General features: G+C 35.8%; 1 protein-coding gene across 1 annotated transcript; it reads left to right on the plus strand.

Moving 5' to 3' along the window:
* Positions 1-409: 409 nt before the first annotated feature.
* LOC132544400 (acid sphingomyelinase-like phosphodiesterase 3b) lies at positions 410-10,274 on the plus strand. Its single transcript, XM_060207992.1, has 6 exons — positions 410-491; positions 3,360-3,552; positions 4,652-4,896; positions 5,046-5,209; positions 9,459-9,633; positions 9,757-10,274. The coding sequence occupies exons 1-6, from the start codon at positions 410-412 to the stop codon at positions 10,272-10,274; spliced, it is 1,377 nt and encodes a 458-aa protein (XP_060063975.1).
* The last annotated feature ends 6,890 nt before the right edge of the window (positions 10,275-17,164 follow it).

The raw sequence follows: 17,164 nt of genomic DNA on the forward strand, positions 1-17,164 counted from the left end.
CTTATTTACGTACAATATACAAAACTCTGTACAAGTTTTCATAATAGATTTCAATGTTGCGATTGATTTCATACAGTTTGTGACGCATGTTCCATAGTTAGCAACAGGATATGCACAGGTATAGCGATAAGCCTGACTGCCCACTGGTCCGAGAAGCGCATGATTTTACTGTGAAATGTTCAGATAAATTTTACCTCGTGACCTTTGAAATCAAGACGCTTACTTCTGTGTAAAGGTAGGAAATGTTATCATTTTCTCATATGACGTACGTCAATGTTTGATTTATAAAAATATTCATTTTGATTCAAAGAACTAACCATACTGATGATATGTATTCCTAAATCTAAGAATCAAAATGTCATATGAAACTCAGTGATATTTGAACTTTTTACATTCACCAGGAAGAAAGATGCCGGAAAAGCGCTGGATTCGGTGTACAGATGTGTACCTGTTGTTTTTGATATCATTGCCATGTAACGTAGCCGACGAAGGTATGTGTCTATCCTCTACCTAGTTACTATCAATATTCAATTGAATTTATTCGTTCTGTACTTTTTAAAGTCTCCATGTAAATCATTAATAGTTTTACAAAAGTGCAAAGGAGTTAAGTTAGAATTAGAATTATCTTTATACTGCAGAATTTATCCGTTTATCTATTATTTCTTTATTTTTTTTTTCCTTTATAAATGCATTTAAATACAATGTGCATTTCACAGTTATGTTCACCGTAATACTTAAGCATTAAATCAACGACATGACCAGGTGTATTTATAGGCATATGTGTGAACAGGATCTAAAGCTTTGAGCAGACTTTTACCTGAAGATATACAGATATGTATCAAAACATAAAATATGCTTGTTGAAAGTTATACTATAATACATTGCCATTCACATGCCGTGTGTTCACTATAAATTACATTGTCAGTGAGAATAATACATTGATGTACCAGGCGATTCGTTGTCGTATGGTTTACGTCACGTTTCTCGTCTCTTTATTGTCGTTTCTCTACTTGTAATTTATCATAATGAAGGTAAGTGTAAAACAGAAGGCTTACATTTTATGCACAAATTATATCAAGGGTTAGTGCTTATATACAGGGACTCTAGTTTGTAACAATTGACGCCGAGAAGACAATCAAGCAACTTTAACATAATGTCGGTGTATCAAACTCAAACCAGATCCCTTCTTATCAACACAAGTGTCATATAACTATGTAAATGTCTATAGAATGGAAAATAGACTCCAATCCATATCAATTTGAAATATAAAATTCATTTCGTCTTCTGATTGATGTGAGGTAGACAGATATTGAAGAAGTGAAAAGCAAAATTTGATACTGAATCAGTCGATTTTACATTTTCCCTTTTTCTTGCAAAAAAACATCTTCTAATCATACATTCATGAAGAATGTATATTACGCATATGTGTCCACACAGAACAACAAAATACAGAGGGCTTGGGAAAAGGGTTGTATGGGTGGGGGAGGGAATTGCAAGCTACACATTATAATCATAATATTATTGCTTCTCATGAGAGAAGATATATCTTTTATAATTACTTTCAAAATCTATGTTAAATTATTTGGTCTTGTGATTAGCTATCATATCCATGTAGGAATTTAGTTCAGAGAGATTGTGATACTTCAGTCATGTTAAATTAAGTCTCAAGACATTTCATAATAGTTCAATCAGAAGTAAAGCAAGATTATCAAATCTACATCATTGCAACATAATTTTCAAAAAAAAAACCCACAAAACTCCTGTTAAAATTCATTATGAAGGTTGTGTTCAGCAAGTAGTTATTTTACCTCTGTCAACATAGCACAAACTTTATCACAATCCCAAAAGAGATGTTCTATGGTTTCTTGAAAACATTCACAAAAAGTACAGGATGAGTCTTGTTTTATACCCATTTTGTAGAAGTTAATTTGTAGTTAAAATTCTACGGTTAATTCTATAGTGTAGTTATCTTACTCATTTTCTTTCCATTGTTTTTCTTTTGTGACGTAGCTTAGTCACATTATGACTTAATTCTGTATACATATCATGTGCCCTCTTTGTTTTTCTCAATATAGTTATCAAATTCAAAACAGATAAACTTTTCAAAAAAAATGTTTCTATTTTACTATTCATAAATTGTTTTACAGCACTAACTATACCAACAAATGCCAAAAAGCTAGATCTAATACCATATCTATGTTGAAATTCTACAGAATTATAAAATTATCTTCGTTAATGACGTTATATATTCCATAACTGTTCCATTCTTTACAGAAAACAGGTTTATTTCTTACTTAGATATTTTGAGTGTAACACAATGGATTTTCACACGTTTTCCTGGTATATACTGGACGAAGATACTGCTTGATACCATGCTTCCAGAGCATCTTTCCAAAATACATCAGTGCATTCTTCCATTATAATTTTAAGTTAATGGATTCCATAATTTGTCAATGAAAACTTATCAATATACTCATAGGTAATGCCCATCCAAGTAGCATCTTCTTCATAGATCTGCCTTACCTTTATTATTACAAAAGATTGCACACTGATCATTTTCAAAGCACCTTCATTGTAAAAAAAATATTTATAACAACAAATTTAACTTTATCCGTCTTTCCACACCATAAGAAATCACAAAGTATATCATTCTTTGTTATTATGTAAGAGTGCTGTGGGTTTGGAAAAGCTATAAATAGATTTTTAAATTGTGAAATAAGTTTTATAACAGCAATCTTCCCAATTGGAGTAAGATGTCTTCCGCTCCAAGAACTTAGTGATTTCAGTTAAACAAGTTTCTAACCAAGGTTTATTTTATTATTCTATGTAAACATCATATTCCATACCTAGAAAATTACACTACATCTTTTGCTACATATCCAAATTACCTGAATCTTTGTGACAATCATTTTGAGACCTAAAATCTTGGCATAATAATTAAATTGTTGTAGATTAACATTTAAAGATTTTTCTGAGTGATTAAGAATCACAGAAGTATCATTTGCAAACTGGGATAGACGATTTTTTTTCTTTGTTATTACACATATTGATCTCTTCGTCCGTGTTCCTTATTTATTAGGGGTTATTAAACAAATTACACGAGTTCACTGCGCGAGCCCCAAACCGTTAATTGTTGACAGTGCTATTTGCCAAAACACATCCACACGCAGTCAATGGCGGATATTATTCCCGAATAAGTCAATATTAACTCTTACTTCATTTTAAACAATAATTTTAACAGGGTAATACAGGTATCTAAGATATGTGTTAAGATTGGCGTCGGATGACAAGCTCTCACGTCATACAAAGTCGTGCGCACTGATGTTGAGAATGATAATTTGTGTTTACATATTTTGCAGGTTGGTTTTGGCACGTGACTGACTTCCATTACGACTTTTCATACTCCGACCGTGACCTTTCCTGTAGTGATAGTGTTACGCATCATGGCGAGTATGGTGATTATTGGTGCGACGCCCCCTGGCGGCTAATTGAATCAAGTGTGAAGGCCATGAAACGATTCAAACCGGATGTAGATTTTATCTTGTGGACTGGGTAGGGTATTTATATAAACAAATATACTTACTTGTATATTGCATAATATCCCATACAACTTACACTTTTTATTTAATGTAATTTGAAAACTTTTGAAATTCCTTTTCTGAGCAATTAAATTATCACCATATAGAAATGTCGGCGTCATTCTATCAAGAGAGTACATCTAATTGTTTTGACATGGAAAGATATCATCAAAGTTCGGAAAAACATTACCAGCAATTTTGCCTGTTTAAGGGAGATAACTCATACTGCACCTTAAATCCCAATCGGGGTCAAGTCGGGATAATCATGTTACCTGTACATTCTATACATAGGACCAAAGTCAGACTGTGATAAACATACTTGACCTTCTCTCTATATAATCTATAGTAACAGTACAGGTGAAAAATCGACGCGGGCTGGCGCATGCGCAGCACGCTACAGGAAAGATTGCTGGTAATGAACCTCTTAAGCTGGACTAATGGACCAATGACAGAAATTCTCCGCGTTGTCCTACACACATCTTGATAAAAAAACAATTTTTTTTAAATCAAAAGGTTGTTTGTGTATATTATTGACAATTTAATGGGATGGTGACTGTGTAATTCTTCTAAAGCCCAGTTCATGGCTCTATGATCTATGTAACATCAGGTGAAATATTAATTCGTTCCTCCGTACCCGAGGCGATTTGTGATTCTCAGGAAGATGAGAAATGGAATGCATATGCTTTACTCTAGGAGACATGTGTACGGGCCTCCCACATGTTGTTCAGTGAGTTAGTATACTGTTTCAAAATGACTCTGACTGTTCACGAGGCGATACACTCAACAAACAATTATCCTGATAAAACATACAAACTTTTTCCCTTGGTTCGTTATTTACCGCGTCTGTGGTGCAGAAGTCTTCTACGCCGATGGGTCAGGGCTCGATTCCCGCATTTAATATGAAATATCGTGACTCCTGTTACACTGACGTGAACAACTACATGTATGTATGATGTTGTGTGGTAATATGCTTTCAGTGACATCCCATCTGATTACGCTACACAACTGATAAAGGTAGATAACAACCATGTTATATCTTTCACAAACAAGAATAACAGACACATTTTTTTCAGGGACAGCGTGTTGCATGCTGGGAGTGAGTATCTAAGTATCGACATTAATGTCGGAATTCTCAGTAATATTACAAACCTGATCGTCCAAAAGTTTGGATCCACGCCCATTTATGCTACTCTAGGCAACAATGATTTTTATCCTGACGATGATTTCCCGCCAACCAATAATGAACTGTACAACCGAACGTTGAAAATTTGGGAAACATGGATTAATGGTGACGGAGAAAAAGAAAACTTCTTGAAAGGTAGTACCAGTTAGAAAACTATCCTTAAATTTAAAGCATATTAATTCATGTTTTAATCAATAGTGATACCAGGTTTTATGCAGTCATGAAATTGAAGGCCCCCATTGTGTTAGAAAATTATCTTACAGCTGTTTTTACGTTGTTGACAGGTGGTTTCTACACTACGGTCACATCTCATGGGATCCGAGTAGTCGCCTTAAATACTAACCTGTATTACAGGTCTAATAAACTGACCGAACACATCACTGATCCAGCCGACCAGTTTACCTGGCTGGAAAACATTCTTACAAACGCGACGACCAACAAGGAAAAAGTAAGTGGTAATGTTATGGAGATCTAAACATATTAATAGTTTATAATAATAAAAAAAACAAGACAAATTATCAAAGAGAGACTACAATGCATGGCAGAATATTAACAAAGCGGGGAATTTCACTGAAAATGGTAGTAGGGAAATAAGATTGCGCATTACGAAAAATGGCTTCAGCTACATTGTCGACACCTGATAAATTAATCTAGGTCATGACAAGAAATGTAAGGCTCTCAAAAATAAAATCAGGATACTTACCACGCATCTCGAAAAAAAAAAAAAAAAAAAAGAAAAAAGAATACTGTTATATAATGTTATATAAAGTAATATAGCAAACACGGTATTGCGACTAAGGGGGTCAGTTTAACTACATCCGGTACCACTGAGAAGGTACAGAGATTTCATGGAGTTTTTGGGCATGGGGTTCGAAAACTGACCGTCCGAAAACCGACCGTGATCCTAAGGATAAATGTGGTGAATAAAAAAAAAGAAACGGAAATAAATAAATGAAAGTTATGTAATTAATCAGCTCACAATGCAAACAAGGATATGTATGACAAACCAGGATAGAGATATAGGACAAACCAGGATATAGATATAGGACAAACGAGGATATAGATATAGGACAAACAAGGATATAGATATAGGACAAACCAGGATAGAGATATAGGACAAACGAGAATATAGATATAGGACAAACAAGGATATAGATATAGGACAAACGATATAGGACAAACAAGGATATAGATATAGGACAAACAAGGATGTAGATATGGGACAAACAAGGATGTAGATATGGGACAAACAAGGATGTAGATATAGGACAAACCAGGATATAGATATAGGACAAACAAGGATGTAGATATGGGACAAACTAGGATGTAGATATAGGACAAACGAGGATATAGATATGGGACAAAGTAGGATGTAGATATAGGACAAACAAGGATATAGATATGGGACAAAGTAGGATGTAGATATAGGACAAACAAGGATATAGATATAGGACAAACAAGGATGTAGATATAGGACAAACGAGAATATAGATATAGGACAAACCAGGATGTAGATATAGGACAAACCAGGATATAGATATGGGACAAACAAGGATGTAGATATAGGACAAACGAGAATATAGATATAGGACAAACAAGGATATAAATATGGGACAAACTAGGATATAGATATGGGACAAACCAGGATATAGATATAGGACAAACTAGGATATAGATATAGGACAAACAAGGATATAGATATGGGACAAACCAGGATGTAGATATAGGACAAACTAGGATATAGATATAGGACAAACTAGGATATAGATATAGGACAAAGAGGACAAACCAGGATATAGATATAGGACAAACAGGATATAGATATAGGACAAATATGGGACAAACAGGATAGGATATAGAGATATGGGACAAACCAGGATAAAGATATGGGACAAACCAGGATGTAGATATAGGACAAACTATAATATAGATATGGGACAAACCAAGATATAGATATGGGACAAACCAGGATGTAGATATGGGACAAACCAGGATATAGATATGGGACAAACTAGGATATAGATATGGGACAAACTAGGATATAGATATGGGACAAACCAGGATAAAGATATGGGACAAACCAGGATGTAGATATAGGACAAACTAGGATATAGATATGGGACAAACCAGGATATAGATATAGGACAAGCCAGGATGTAGATATTGGACAAACCAGGATGTAGATATTGGACAAACCAGGATGTAGATATGGGACAAACTAGGATATAGATATGGGACAAACCAGATATAGGACAAACCAGGATATAGATATAGGACAAACTAGGATGTAGATATGGGACAAACCAAGATATAGAAATGGGACAAACTAGGATATAGATATAGAACAAACTAGGATACAGATATGGGACAAACCAGGATATAGATATGGGACAAACCATAGATATAGATATAGGATATAGATATAGGACAAACCAGGATATAGATATGGGACAAACTAGGACAAACAGGATATAGATATAGGATAAACAGGGACAAACCAGGATATAGATATGGGACAAACCAGGATATAGATATGGGACAAAGTAGGATAGATATAGGATAGATAGGACAAACCAGGATATAGATATGGGACAAAGTAGGATGTAGATATAGGACAAACGAGGATATAGATATGGGACAAACTAGGATATAGATATAGGACAAACTAGGATATAGATATAGGACAAACTAGGATATAGATATAGGACAAACCAGGATATAGATATGGGACAAACCAGGATGTAGATATGGGACAAACCAGGATATAGATATGGGAAAAACCAGGATATAGATATAGGACAAATCAGGATATAGATATGGGACAAACCAGGATATAGATATAGGACAAACCAGGATGTAGATATGGGACAAACCAGGATATAGATATGGGACAAACTAGGATATAGATATGGGACAAACTAGGATAAAGATATGGGACAAACCAGGATAAAGATATAGGATAAACGAGGATATAGATATGGGACAAGCCAGGATGTAGATATGGGACAAACCAGGATATAGATATGGGATAAAAGAGGATATAGATATGGGACAAACCAGGATGTAGATATAGGACAAACCAGGATATAGATATGGGACAAACCAGGATATAGATATGGGACAAACCAGGATATAGATATGGGACAAACCAGGATATAGATATAGGACAAACTAGGATATAGATATAGGACAAACTAGGATGTAGATATGGACAAACCAGGATGTAGATATAGGACAAACCAGGATGTAGATATGGGACAAACCAGGATATATATATAGGACAAACCAGGATATAGATATGGGACAAACCAGGATATAGATATGGGACAAACCAGGATGTAGATATAGGACAAACTAGGATATAGATATGGGACAAACCAGGATATAGATATGGGACAAACTAGGATATAGATATGGGACAAACCAGGATAAAGATATGGGACAAACCAGGATGTAGATATAGGACAAACCAGGATATAGATATGGGACAAACCAGGATGTAGATATAGGACAAACCAGGATGTAGATATAGGATAAACGAGGATATAGATATGGGACAAACCAGGATGTAGATATGGGACAAACCAGGATATAGATATAGGACAAACCAGGATGTAGATATACAAGATATAGGATAAACGAGGATATAGATATGGGACAAACCAGATATAGAAAACAAACTAGGATAGGATATGGGACAAACCAGGATATAGGACAAACAAACGAGGATAGATATATAGGACTAACCAGGATATAGACATAGGACAAACAAAGATATAGATATGGGACAAACCAGGTTAAAGGTATAGGACAAACTAGGATATAGATATGGGACAAACTAAGGTATAGATATAGGATAAACGGGGATATAGATATGGGACAAACCAGGATATAGATATAGGACAAACCAGGATATATATATGGGACAAACCAGGTTATATAGAACAAACCAGGACATAGGTATAGGAAAAACCATGGAATAGGTATAGGACAAACTAGGATATAAATATAGGACAAACTAGGATATAGATATAGGACAAACGAGGATGTAGATATGGGACCAACTAGGATATAGATATGGGACAAACTAGGATATAGATATAGGACAAACTAGGATATAGATATAGGACAAACTAGGATATAGATATAGGACAAACCAGGATATAGATATAGGACAAACTAGGATATAGATATGGGACAAACTAGGATATAGATATGGGACAAACCAGGATGTAGATATAGGACAAACTAGGATATAGAAATGGGACAAACCAGGATATCGATATGGGACAAACTAGGATACAGATATAGGACAAACGAGGATAGAGATATAGGTCTAACCAGGATATAGATATAGGACAAACTAGAATATAGATATAGCACAAACCAGGATAGATTGATAGGAAAAACCAAGATATAGATATGAGAATACCAGGACATAGATATGGGACAAACCAGGATATATATATGGGTCAAACTAGGATATAGATATAGGACAAACCAAGATATAGATATGGGACAAACTAGGTTATAGATATAGGACGAAACAACACTAGCCATTCTACTACATCACTGTTGTTTTCAGATAGAAAATAACGTTGATTACCGAAATACGTATATAGTGCCGATAATGTTTGTCACGTTCTGACGTATCTTGATGTCATGGTCATCTAATCGTGTAAGTTAACTCTGTTTAGGTACTGATAACAGGTCACGTTTCACCAGGGGTGGTGGACTCAAGGGGCAGGTCTCCAATGTATGAACATTTTAACAGGAAAATAAATTATGTCATCCAAAAATATGCTGACGTCATCATTGGCCTCCATTTTGGACATGAGCACGCTGACACTTTCCTGGTATACAAGAAATCTGGTATGTTGTTTTGAGTTCTCATTAGCGCAAACAAATTTCGTTAAAAACAAATGTAATTTCTTTGTTATATTTTACATAACACAAGGTAAGTTTTATCATTCCTAAAATAATTCTCCATTTCAGATGTCCCTATTGCTACAATGTTCCTCGCTCCTTCAGTCACTCCCTGGCGGTATAAGACTCCCACGAAAGCAGGACCCGCCCATAACCCTGCCATCCGTCTGGTACAGTATGACCGACTGACAGGACGCCATCTTAATATGATCACGTACTACATGGATCTTCCCGCTAGTAACGCACAAGGCATCCCGCAGTGGGCGGAGGAATACAATGCAACGAGGGACTACAATATTGATGACCTGTCACCGAACTCCATGAACAAACTCGCACAGAGGATGAGTACGCCGAATAGTCCAGAATTTAACAAGTACTGGAAATGGCGTTTTGCCAGTGTTCAAAACGATATACTGGAATCTTGCGATGAAGAATGCAAAACAAAAATTGTGTGCCAGATAAGTCACGTGGACCAATCAACATACGACGCATGCGTGCTGAAAACTGTAGACGATTCCACAGGTCTTATTTCAAGTCTTGTCTTGGTTTTAACATCAGCGTTGTTGTGTGTCGCAATAAGTTCCTGAACATGTTAAAATCGACTTAAAATTTACCACCAAATGAACATCTTTATATCCAGTCTCAAAATACATATCAGCTTGTACATAAAACACGTATCATACATTGTATAATAGAACATGTCAGCTGATTCATACACCTCCGAATTCGAGAAAACTGAACCGAACACCTTACATACTCACCGGGGGTTGAAACGTTCAGCTGACTTGACGATCGCGGTTCAGGTGAACACTGAATTATAAAGATCTGTTGCTTTTGACCAAAGTCAGCAACATCTGAGAGGATAACTGGAGATCTCATCTAAATGTACTTTATACAGGCACATTGCAAATAATGTTATCCGACGATATAACTTGAGGAAATTTATTCCTATAAAATATTTGTTTCTCTAAAATACGCCTTTACGCGCATAATTTGGCCATTGAAAATGGCAGATATAATTATATACAGAGAGAGCAAGGACTAGGTCCTAGTTGTAATTTAGACACCGACGATGAATATACTTCTATCCTGATATGGAGGAATTACCGAGGAATGAAATATAGAAAACCTTTTAATTGGTGAATTCCTTCCATTTATAAACTTTTACGATTGCTTAGTGTCGGTAACATAAACGAGCTTCTTAAACTATATAGATATTTATTTGAGGCCAAAAAGTACGACCATAAAATTGATATAATGATTATCATAGCTCCTAACTATATTCAATAGTCAGTGTGTAAATTACAATATTATATCGAATTTATATTGCAGTGATTTCTTGTTACATTAATAACACTGTATTTGTTGTCGATGATGATGATGATGATGATGATGATGATGATGATGATGATGATGATGATGATGATGATGATGATGATGATGATGATAATCAATGATGATGATGAAGATGATAATGATGATGATGATGATGATGATGATGATGATGATGATGATGATAATCAATGATGATGATGAAGATGATAATGATGATAATCAATGATGATGATGATGATGATGATGATGATGATGATGATGATGAAGATGATGATGATGATGATGATGATGATGATGATAATCAATGATGATGACGAAGATGATAATGATGATGATGATGATGACGATGATGATGATGATAATCAATGATGATGATGATGATGATGATGATAATCAATGATGATGATGAAGATGATGACGATGATGATGAAGATGATGATGATGATGATAATCAATGATGATGATGATGATGATGATGATGATGATGAAGATGATGATGATATGATGATGATGATGATGATGATGATGATGATGATGATGATGATGATGATGGATGATCACATGATGATGATGATGATGATGGATGATGATGATATGATGATGATGATGATGATGATGATGATGATGATGATGATGATGATGATGATGATGATGATGATATGATGATGATGGATGATGATGATGATGATGATGATGATGATGATGATTAGAGCTGTTATCGTGGGAACAAAATGCATCGCAGTATATCGCGATATTTATCAAATAAAATCTGAATGTTAATACAGGTCAGTTATTTCTATCAGAAAATAAATGAAAACTTGCCACTAATTCCGTGTGTTATTTGTATTTGAACATGTATAGGGGACAGAAATGTTACATTAGGCGGAGATATCGCCGATCTTAAAATTTCTCGCGATATCATCGTCCTACTTTTCTAATCACGACACATCGAGATCCGGTATATTATAACAGCTCTAATGAGGATGATGATGCACTTGTTATGTTGTGCCATCTCAAAACTGTATGTATACGTTAGTAGACCATGATGATACATGCACGACTATTCTTGAATACATATTATGTAATATCATATGTAATTTCATTTGTAAAATTGTATGTTTTCAACAAGATGATGATGATGATGAAAATGGCACGACCGTTGAATGAATGTTATGTAAAAATCTTGTATCCAATATAACAGACAAATCCTGACAAACGGGGACGAAAAAGATTCATATGGAAGTAGTAAGCCACAATCTAAATGAATCAAGGGCTAGATAGAAGGTAGAATAGACAACAATGGTATTGATAGAGGTCATTTGTGAAAGTCATAACCTTATCCAAACTTTAAAATTTAACTTCTGAGTTCAAATTGTAACTAATCATTTTTGCATTCAGCACTGGTAATTTGACAATGTAACCGACAAAGTCCAGCCACCAGAACTATTAATGAAATCCTAACCAATGTAAAAACAATCCAAATGTACAAGATGAAATACATTGTTTTACAACCAGTAGGCTATATGAAGCAGTACCTGTTTGTCTGTGATACTTTTCATTGTATATACATTACACGTACATTGCTCTATGAATTGTTGACTTGTAACTTTTTATTGTCTTATTAAACTTGTACATACATAGGTCGACAGCAGGGCCGTATTGTAAACTAGATTTTATCTAAGTATGTCACCCTGTCTAAATAAAAAATATTATTATTATCATTATTATTATCAGATACACTGATAAACATGCATTCGCAAACATTGATCTTATGGACGGAAATACACATTCTGTGGAAATATCTATTTCAGTTTGAATCCTCTTTCTTCATCGGTACTTGGTGTAAAACTGTCCATCACTAGAACTGCAAGTATCCCTCTTCTCTAAGAATCAGATCACGTGGAAAGCTCCAAATCAAATATCACATGATCATTGTAGGCTGTTGCTGGGGACGGATTTCCTGCACTTGTCCTGTCTACAGGTACAGATCACATGGTCATTGTAGGCTGTTGTTGGGATTTGATTTCCTGCACTTGTCCTGTCTACAGGTACAGTTCACATGGTCATTGTAGGCTGTTGCTGGGAACGGATTTCCTGCACTTTTCCTGTCTACAGGTACAGTTCACATGATCATTGTAGGCTGTTGCTGGGGACGGATTTCCTGCACTTGTCCTGTCTACAGGTACAGATCACATGGTCATTGTAGGCTGTTGCTGGGGACGGATTTCCTGCACTTGTCCTGTCTACAGGTACAGATCACATGGTCATTGTAGGCTGTTGCTGGGAACGGATTTCCCGCATTTGTCCTGTCTACAGGTACAGATCACATGGTCATTGTAGGATTTCCTGCACTTGTCCTGTCTACAGGTACAGTTCACATGAACATGTCTGTGACTGGACTTCACATTTATGGAGATGTCTTGCAAATACTAATGACACAAGTGTTCAGTGGAACACGTGTCGAAAGTCTCGATGATTGACCTAACATATTGGACAAACACACTATTTCCCGACACATGCTAGGCTAATTCACATTCTGGTAGTCCTTTTAGTAGCATTTCAATCTGGTCAGTTTTCTGGGTATAAGCCGACATGCCCGCGGTATCCTGGACATATGTATTTCAAATAAAGGTCACGTGCATGTGTTAAGGGTAGACATGCAGACTGTTACGGCTCATCCTAGTAATTGGCATGAGTTGGAATAAATGCTTCGTCAGTCTATAGCATCGATACCGTTAAGGAACTGCTGATCAACGTGTAACATCCAACCAAACTGGTCTACTCACTAGATGTATATTCTGACAGAGCTTCAATCAACATCGAGGACCAAATGGTAAAATTATCATACCGTCAGCAGATGGAAAATAGTGAAAAAAATACGTCAATAAATACCATGAGAAAACTCTGTTCGGCAGCTTGAGGTGTTCCACTATTTAGACTCTCCCACTTGTACTGTACTTTGGATGTACAATTATATCCTTGATGAACATAAAACGTTGGACGAAATCTCCGAAGGACAGAAGACGCCATTTTATATAGCTTCAAAAAAATCTGAATTATGATTTTAAATCATGTCCCGGTCACCTTATTCGGATTAATGTACAAACTAATAAAAAACAACTAACTTCCGAAATGGAGTATTTTCCCTTTTGCTGTAAAATATTATATAATCAGATATCTCATAGACCAGTATAAGATTGTACAAAAGACACAAGAGAATAACACTATTTCATAATTAAAGTGAATTGCAGTATAACTAAACAATGAATTAAACTGCATCATACACCGTACCGTCCTTCTAGGACTCGTCAGTGATGCTGCATCATACATCCGTTCCTTCCTTCTAGTACTCGTCAGTTATGTTACATAATACAGCTGTTTCGTCCTTCTAGTACTCGTCAGTTATGTTACATAATACAGCGGTTTCGTCCTTCTAGGACTCGTCAGTTATGTTACATAATACAGCTGTTTCGTCCTTCTAGTACTCGTCAGTTATGTTACATAATACAGCGGTTTCGTCCTTCTAGTACTCGTCAGTTATGTTACATAATACAGCGGTTTCGTCCTTCTAGGACTCGTCAGTTATGTGACATAACACAGCTGTTTCGTCCTTCTAGTACTCGTCAGTTATGTTACATAATACAGCTGTTCCTTCCTTCTAGGACTCGTCAGTGATGTTACATCATACAGCTGTTTCGTCCTTCTAGGACTCGTCAGTGATGTTACATAATACAGCTGTTTCGTCCTTCTAGTACTCGTCAGTTATGTTACATAATACAGCTGTTTCGTCCTTCTAGGACTCGTCAGTTATGTTACATAATACAGCGGTTTCGTCCTTCTAGTACTCGTCAGTTATGTTACATAACACAGCTGTTTCGTCCTTCTAGGACTCGTCAGTTATGTTACATAATACAGCTGTTCCTTCCTTCTAGGACTCGTCAGTGATGTTACATCATACAGCTGTTTCGTCCTTCTAGGACTCGTCAGTGATGTTACATCATACAGCTGTTTCGTCCTTCTAGGACTCGTCAGTGATGTTACATCATACAGCTGTTTCGTCCTTCTAGGACTCGTCAGTGATGTTACATCATACAGCTGTTTCGTCCTTCTAGGACTCGTCAGTGATGTTACATCATACAGTTGTTTCGTCCTTCTAGGACTCGTCAGTGATGTTACATCATACAGTTGTTTCGTCCTTCTAGGACTCGTCAGTGATGTGACATCATACAGCTGTTTCGTCTTTCTAGGACTCGTCAGTGATGCTAAGGGCCTAAAATTAGAAGCTTTGGAGGCGATTAAGAAAATCCCAAAGTTATCAAAAGAAAAGTCAAAATCTAAACGGGGAGGTGCAGCAGTCCCACAATTAGATAAATTTCGTAATTTACATACATCATATAATTTTAGAATAGCGTCAAGTACGCGACAAACAAATCACCACAAACCTCGGGGATTAATATTCCACCAGTAGTGGCTGCCACCTACTATCTTCAGATTGTACAAAACATACGCATTACAATTGTACAAAATATTCACCATTGTATTATCTTTTGAAGCGTTTGAGAGATTTAATTTCAACTCTACAAAACGACGTCCGGAAAGAAATATCATGAATGGCTAATACTTTATATTGAGGCAAAACTAATTTTCAATTTGCAATTAAATATTTTAATTGACACGAATTTTCTGGGTTGGGCGGTTTACGCATAACCAATTATCTTATTTACTGATGTCACTGATATCATTTATGTTGGCCTTGGTTGTTGCGCGTTTGGAAAATAGATGTACCAATATACAGATATTAACATTAAAAAAAACTATCTTTTAAAAAAAACTTGAGCGTATGATACCACATTATTTGTAAATGGATAATGAACGTATTTTCCTGCTCGACACATAATTGTTCAAGATTCCGTATTTGTCATGTCATGGATGTCATAACATCAAATTACATTATAGGAGGTATGGCGAGTTACTGTGACGGAACAAATATTTCAGTTCAGAGCCTTGGTTTTTCTGATAATTGATATTTTGAATTAGCTTATTGCGTTTACCAGTCCGTATTCATAGAAACAGAAAATTCCTTTGTTGTATTGTCACATTTAGTTCACATTCGTCGGTTACAATCAACTGCTGTTGATGCAAATGTAACGAATGACTTCTATCAAATCATAACTTTAAAAAAAAAGTTTTATAACAAATGTGAAACTAATAACACCATCTTTATACCAACTTTGTCTCCGATAATATACATTTGCGATTTGTGCTACAGGTGCTGGTTGCATGGTCATATCAGTGACCGCTAACTTGAAATGATCACTATTTATCGGCCTGGGCCAATATAACGTCATGAGTATTAAATATGACGTCATAAAAATGTGATATCATATCGTCTTTCAACAGCCCTCGTACATTAGGTCTTTGATAGTGGCATATGAATAATTATTGTTGACCCGAATGGAAGCGCGAGAGTGAACTGATTGTGGCAAGAAACCGAACTACCCAGGGTGTTATCCCTGCTCAACCCGAAATGTAATGATTTCCTTTGCATTACTGAGGCCTCGTTTTAAAAAAGGGCATCTATCCTGAATTATGGCGGAATTAATTCACTCTGGAGAAATAGGCATTCTCGGGCCACGTTGTCTGTCAAGCGTATCGCTATACCGTACCAATTATACGTCACTGATCTACGCTTTATTCTTAATGGCTCGTGCTTGAAACTCCAAGTTCCGGTTTCTCATCAGCCCTTATAAGTATATTACCATATTTTAAAATTAGATCGACAACTTTACAATATCTATAAATGGACAACTTGTCCATGCACTTCACATAATTATGATTTTCATGTCGACACAATAAGGTTTGAAAATATAGATTTATGTTTTTGATGTATCTATCAATATCTAAATAGCAGTGATATATGTGTATCATTATTTGAAGTGTAACAAGTATTGAAATAATTTCGGGATTAGACATATAAACACTCCACGGTGTCACGGATAATATCAATGGTGCTATTAGTTTGTTTAATAAGTCTTCCCTCGTTCCCAACACTGCATGCAAGGTCTTTCTTGGCGTCATCGGTTGTCAAGCTTAACGCTTGACCGAGTGAAACAAGGGGCAGTAACTCTGGGAGATTAGAATG

This window comes from Ylistrum balloti, unplaced genomic scaffold (assembly GCF_031769215.1).
Source record: "Ylistrum balloti isolate Yb309-2 unplaced genomic scaffold, AGI_CSIRO_Ybal_v1 Utg369588, whole genome shotgun sequence".
NCBI classification, from domain to species: Eukaryota; Metazoa; Mollusca; class Bivalvia; order Pectinida; family Pectinidae; genus Ylistrum; species Ylistrum balloti.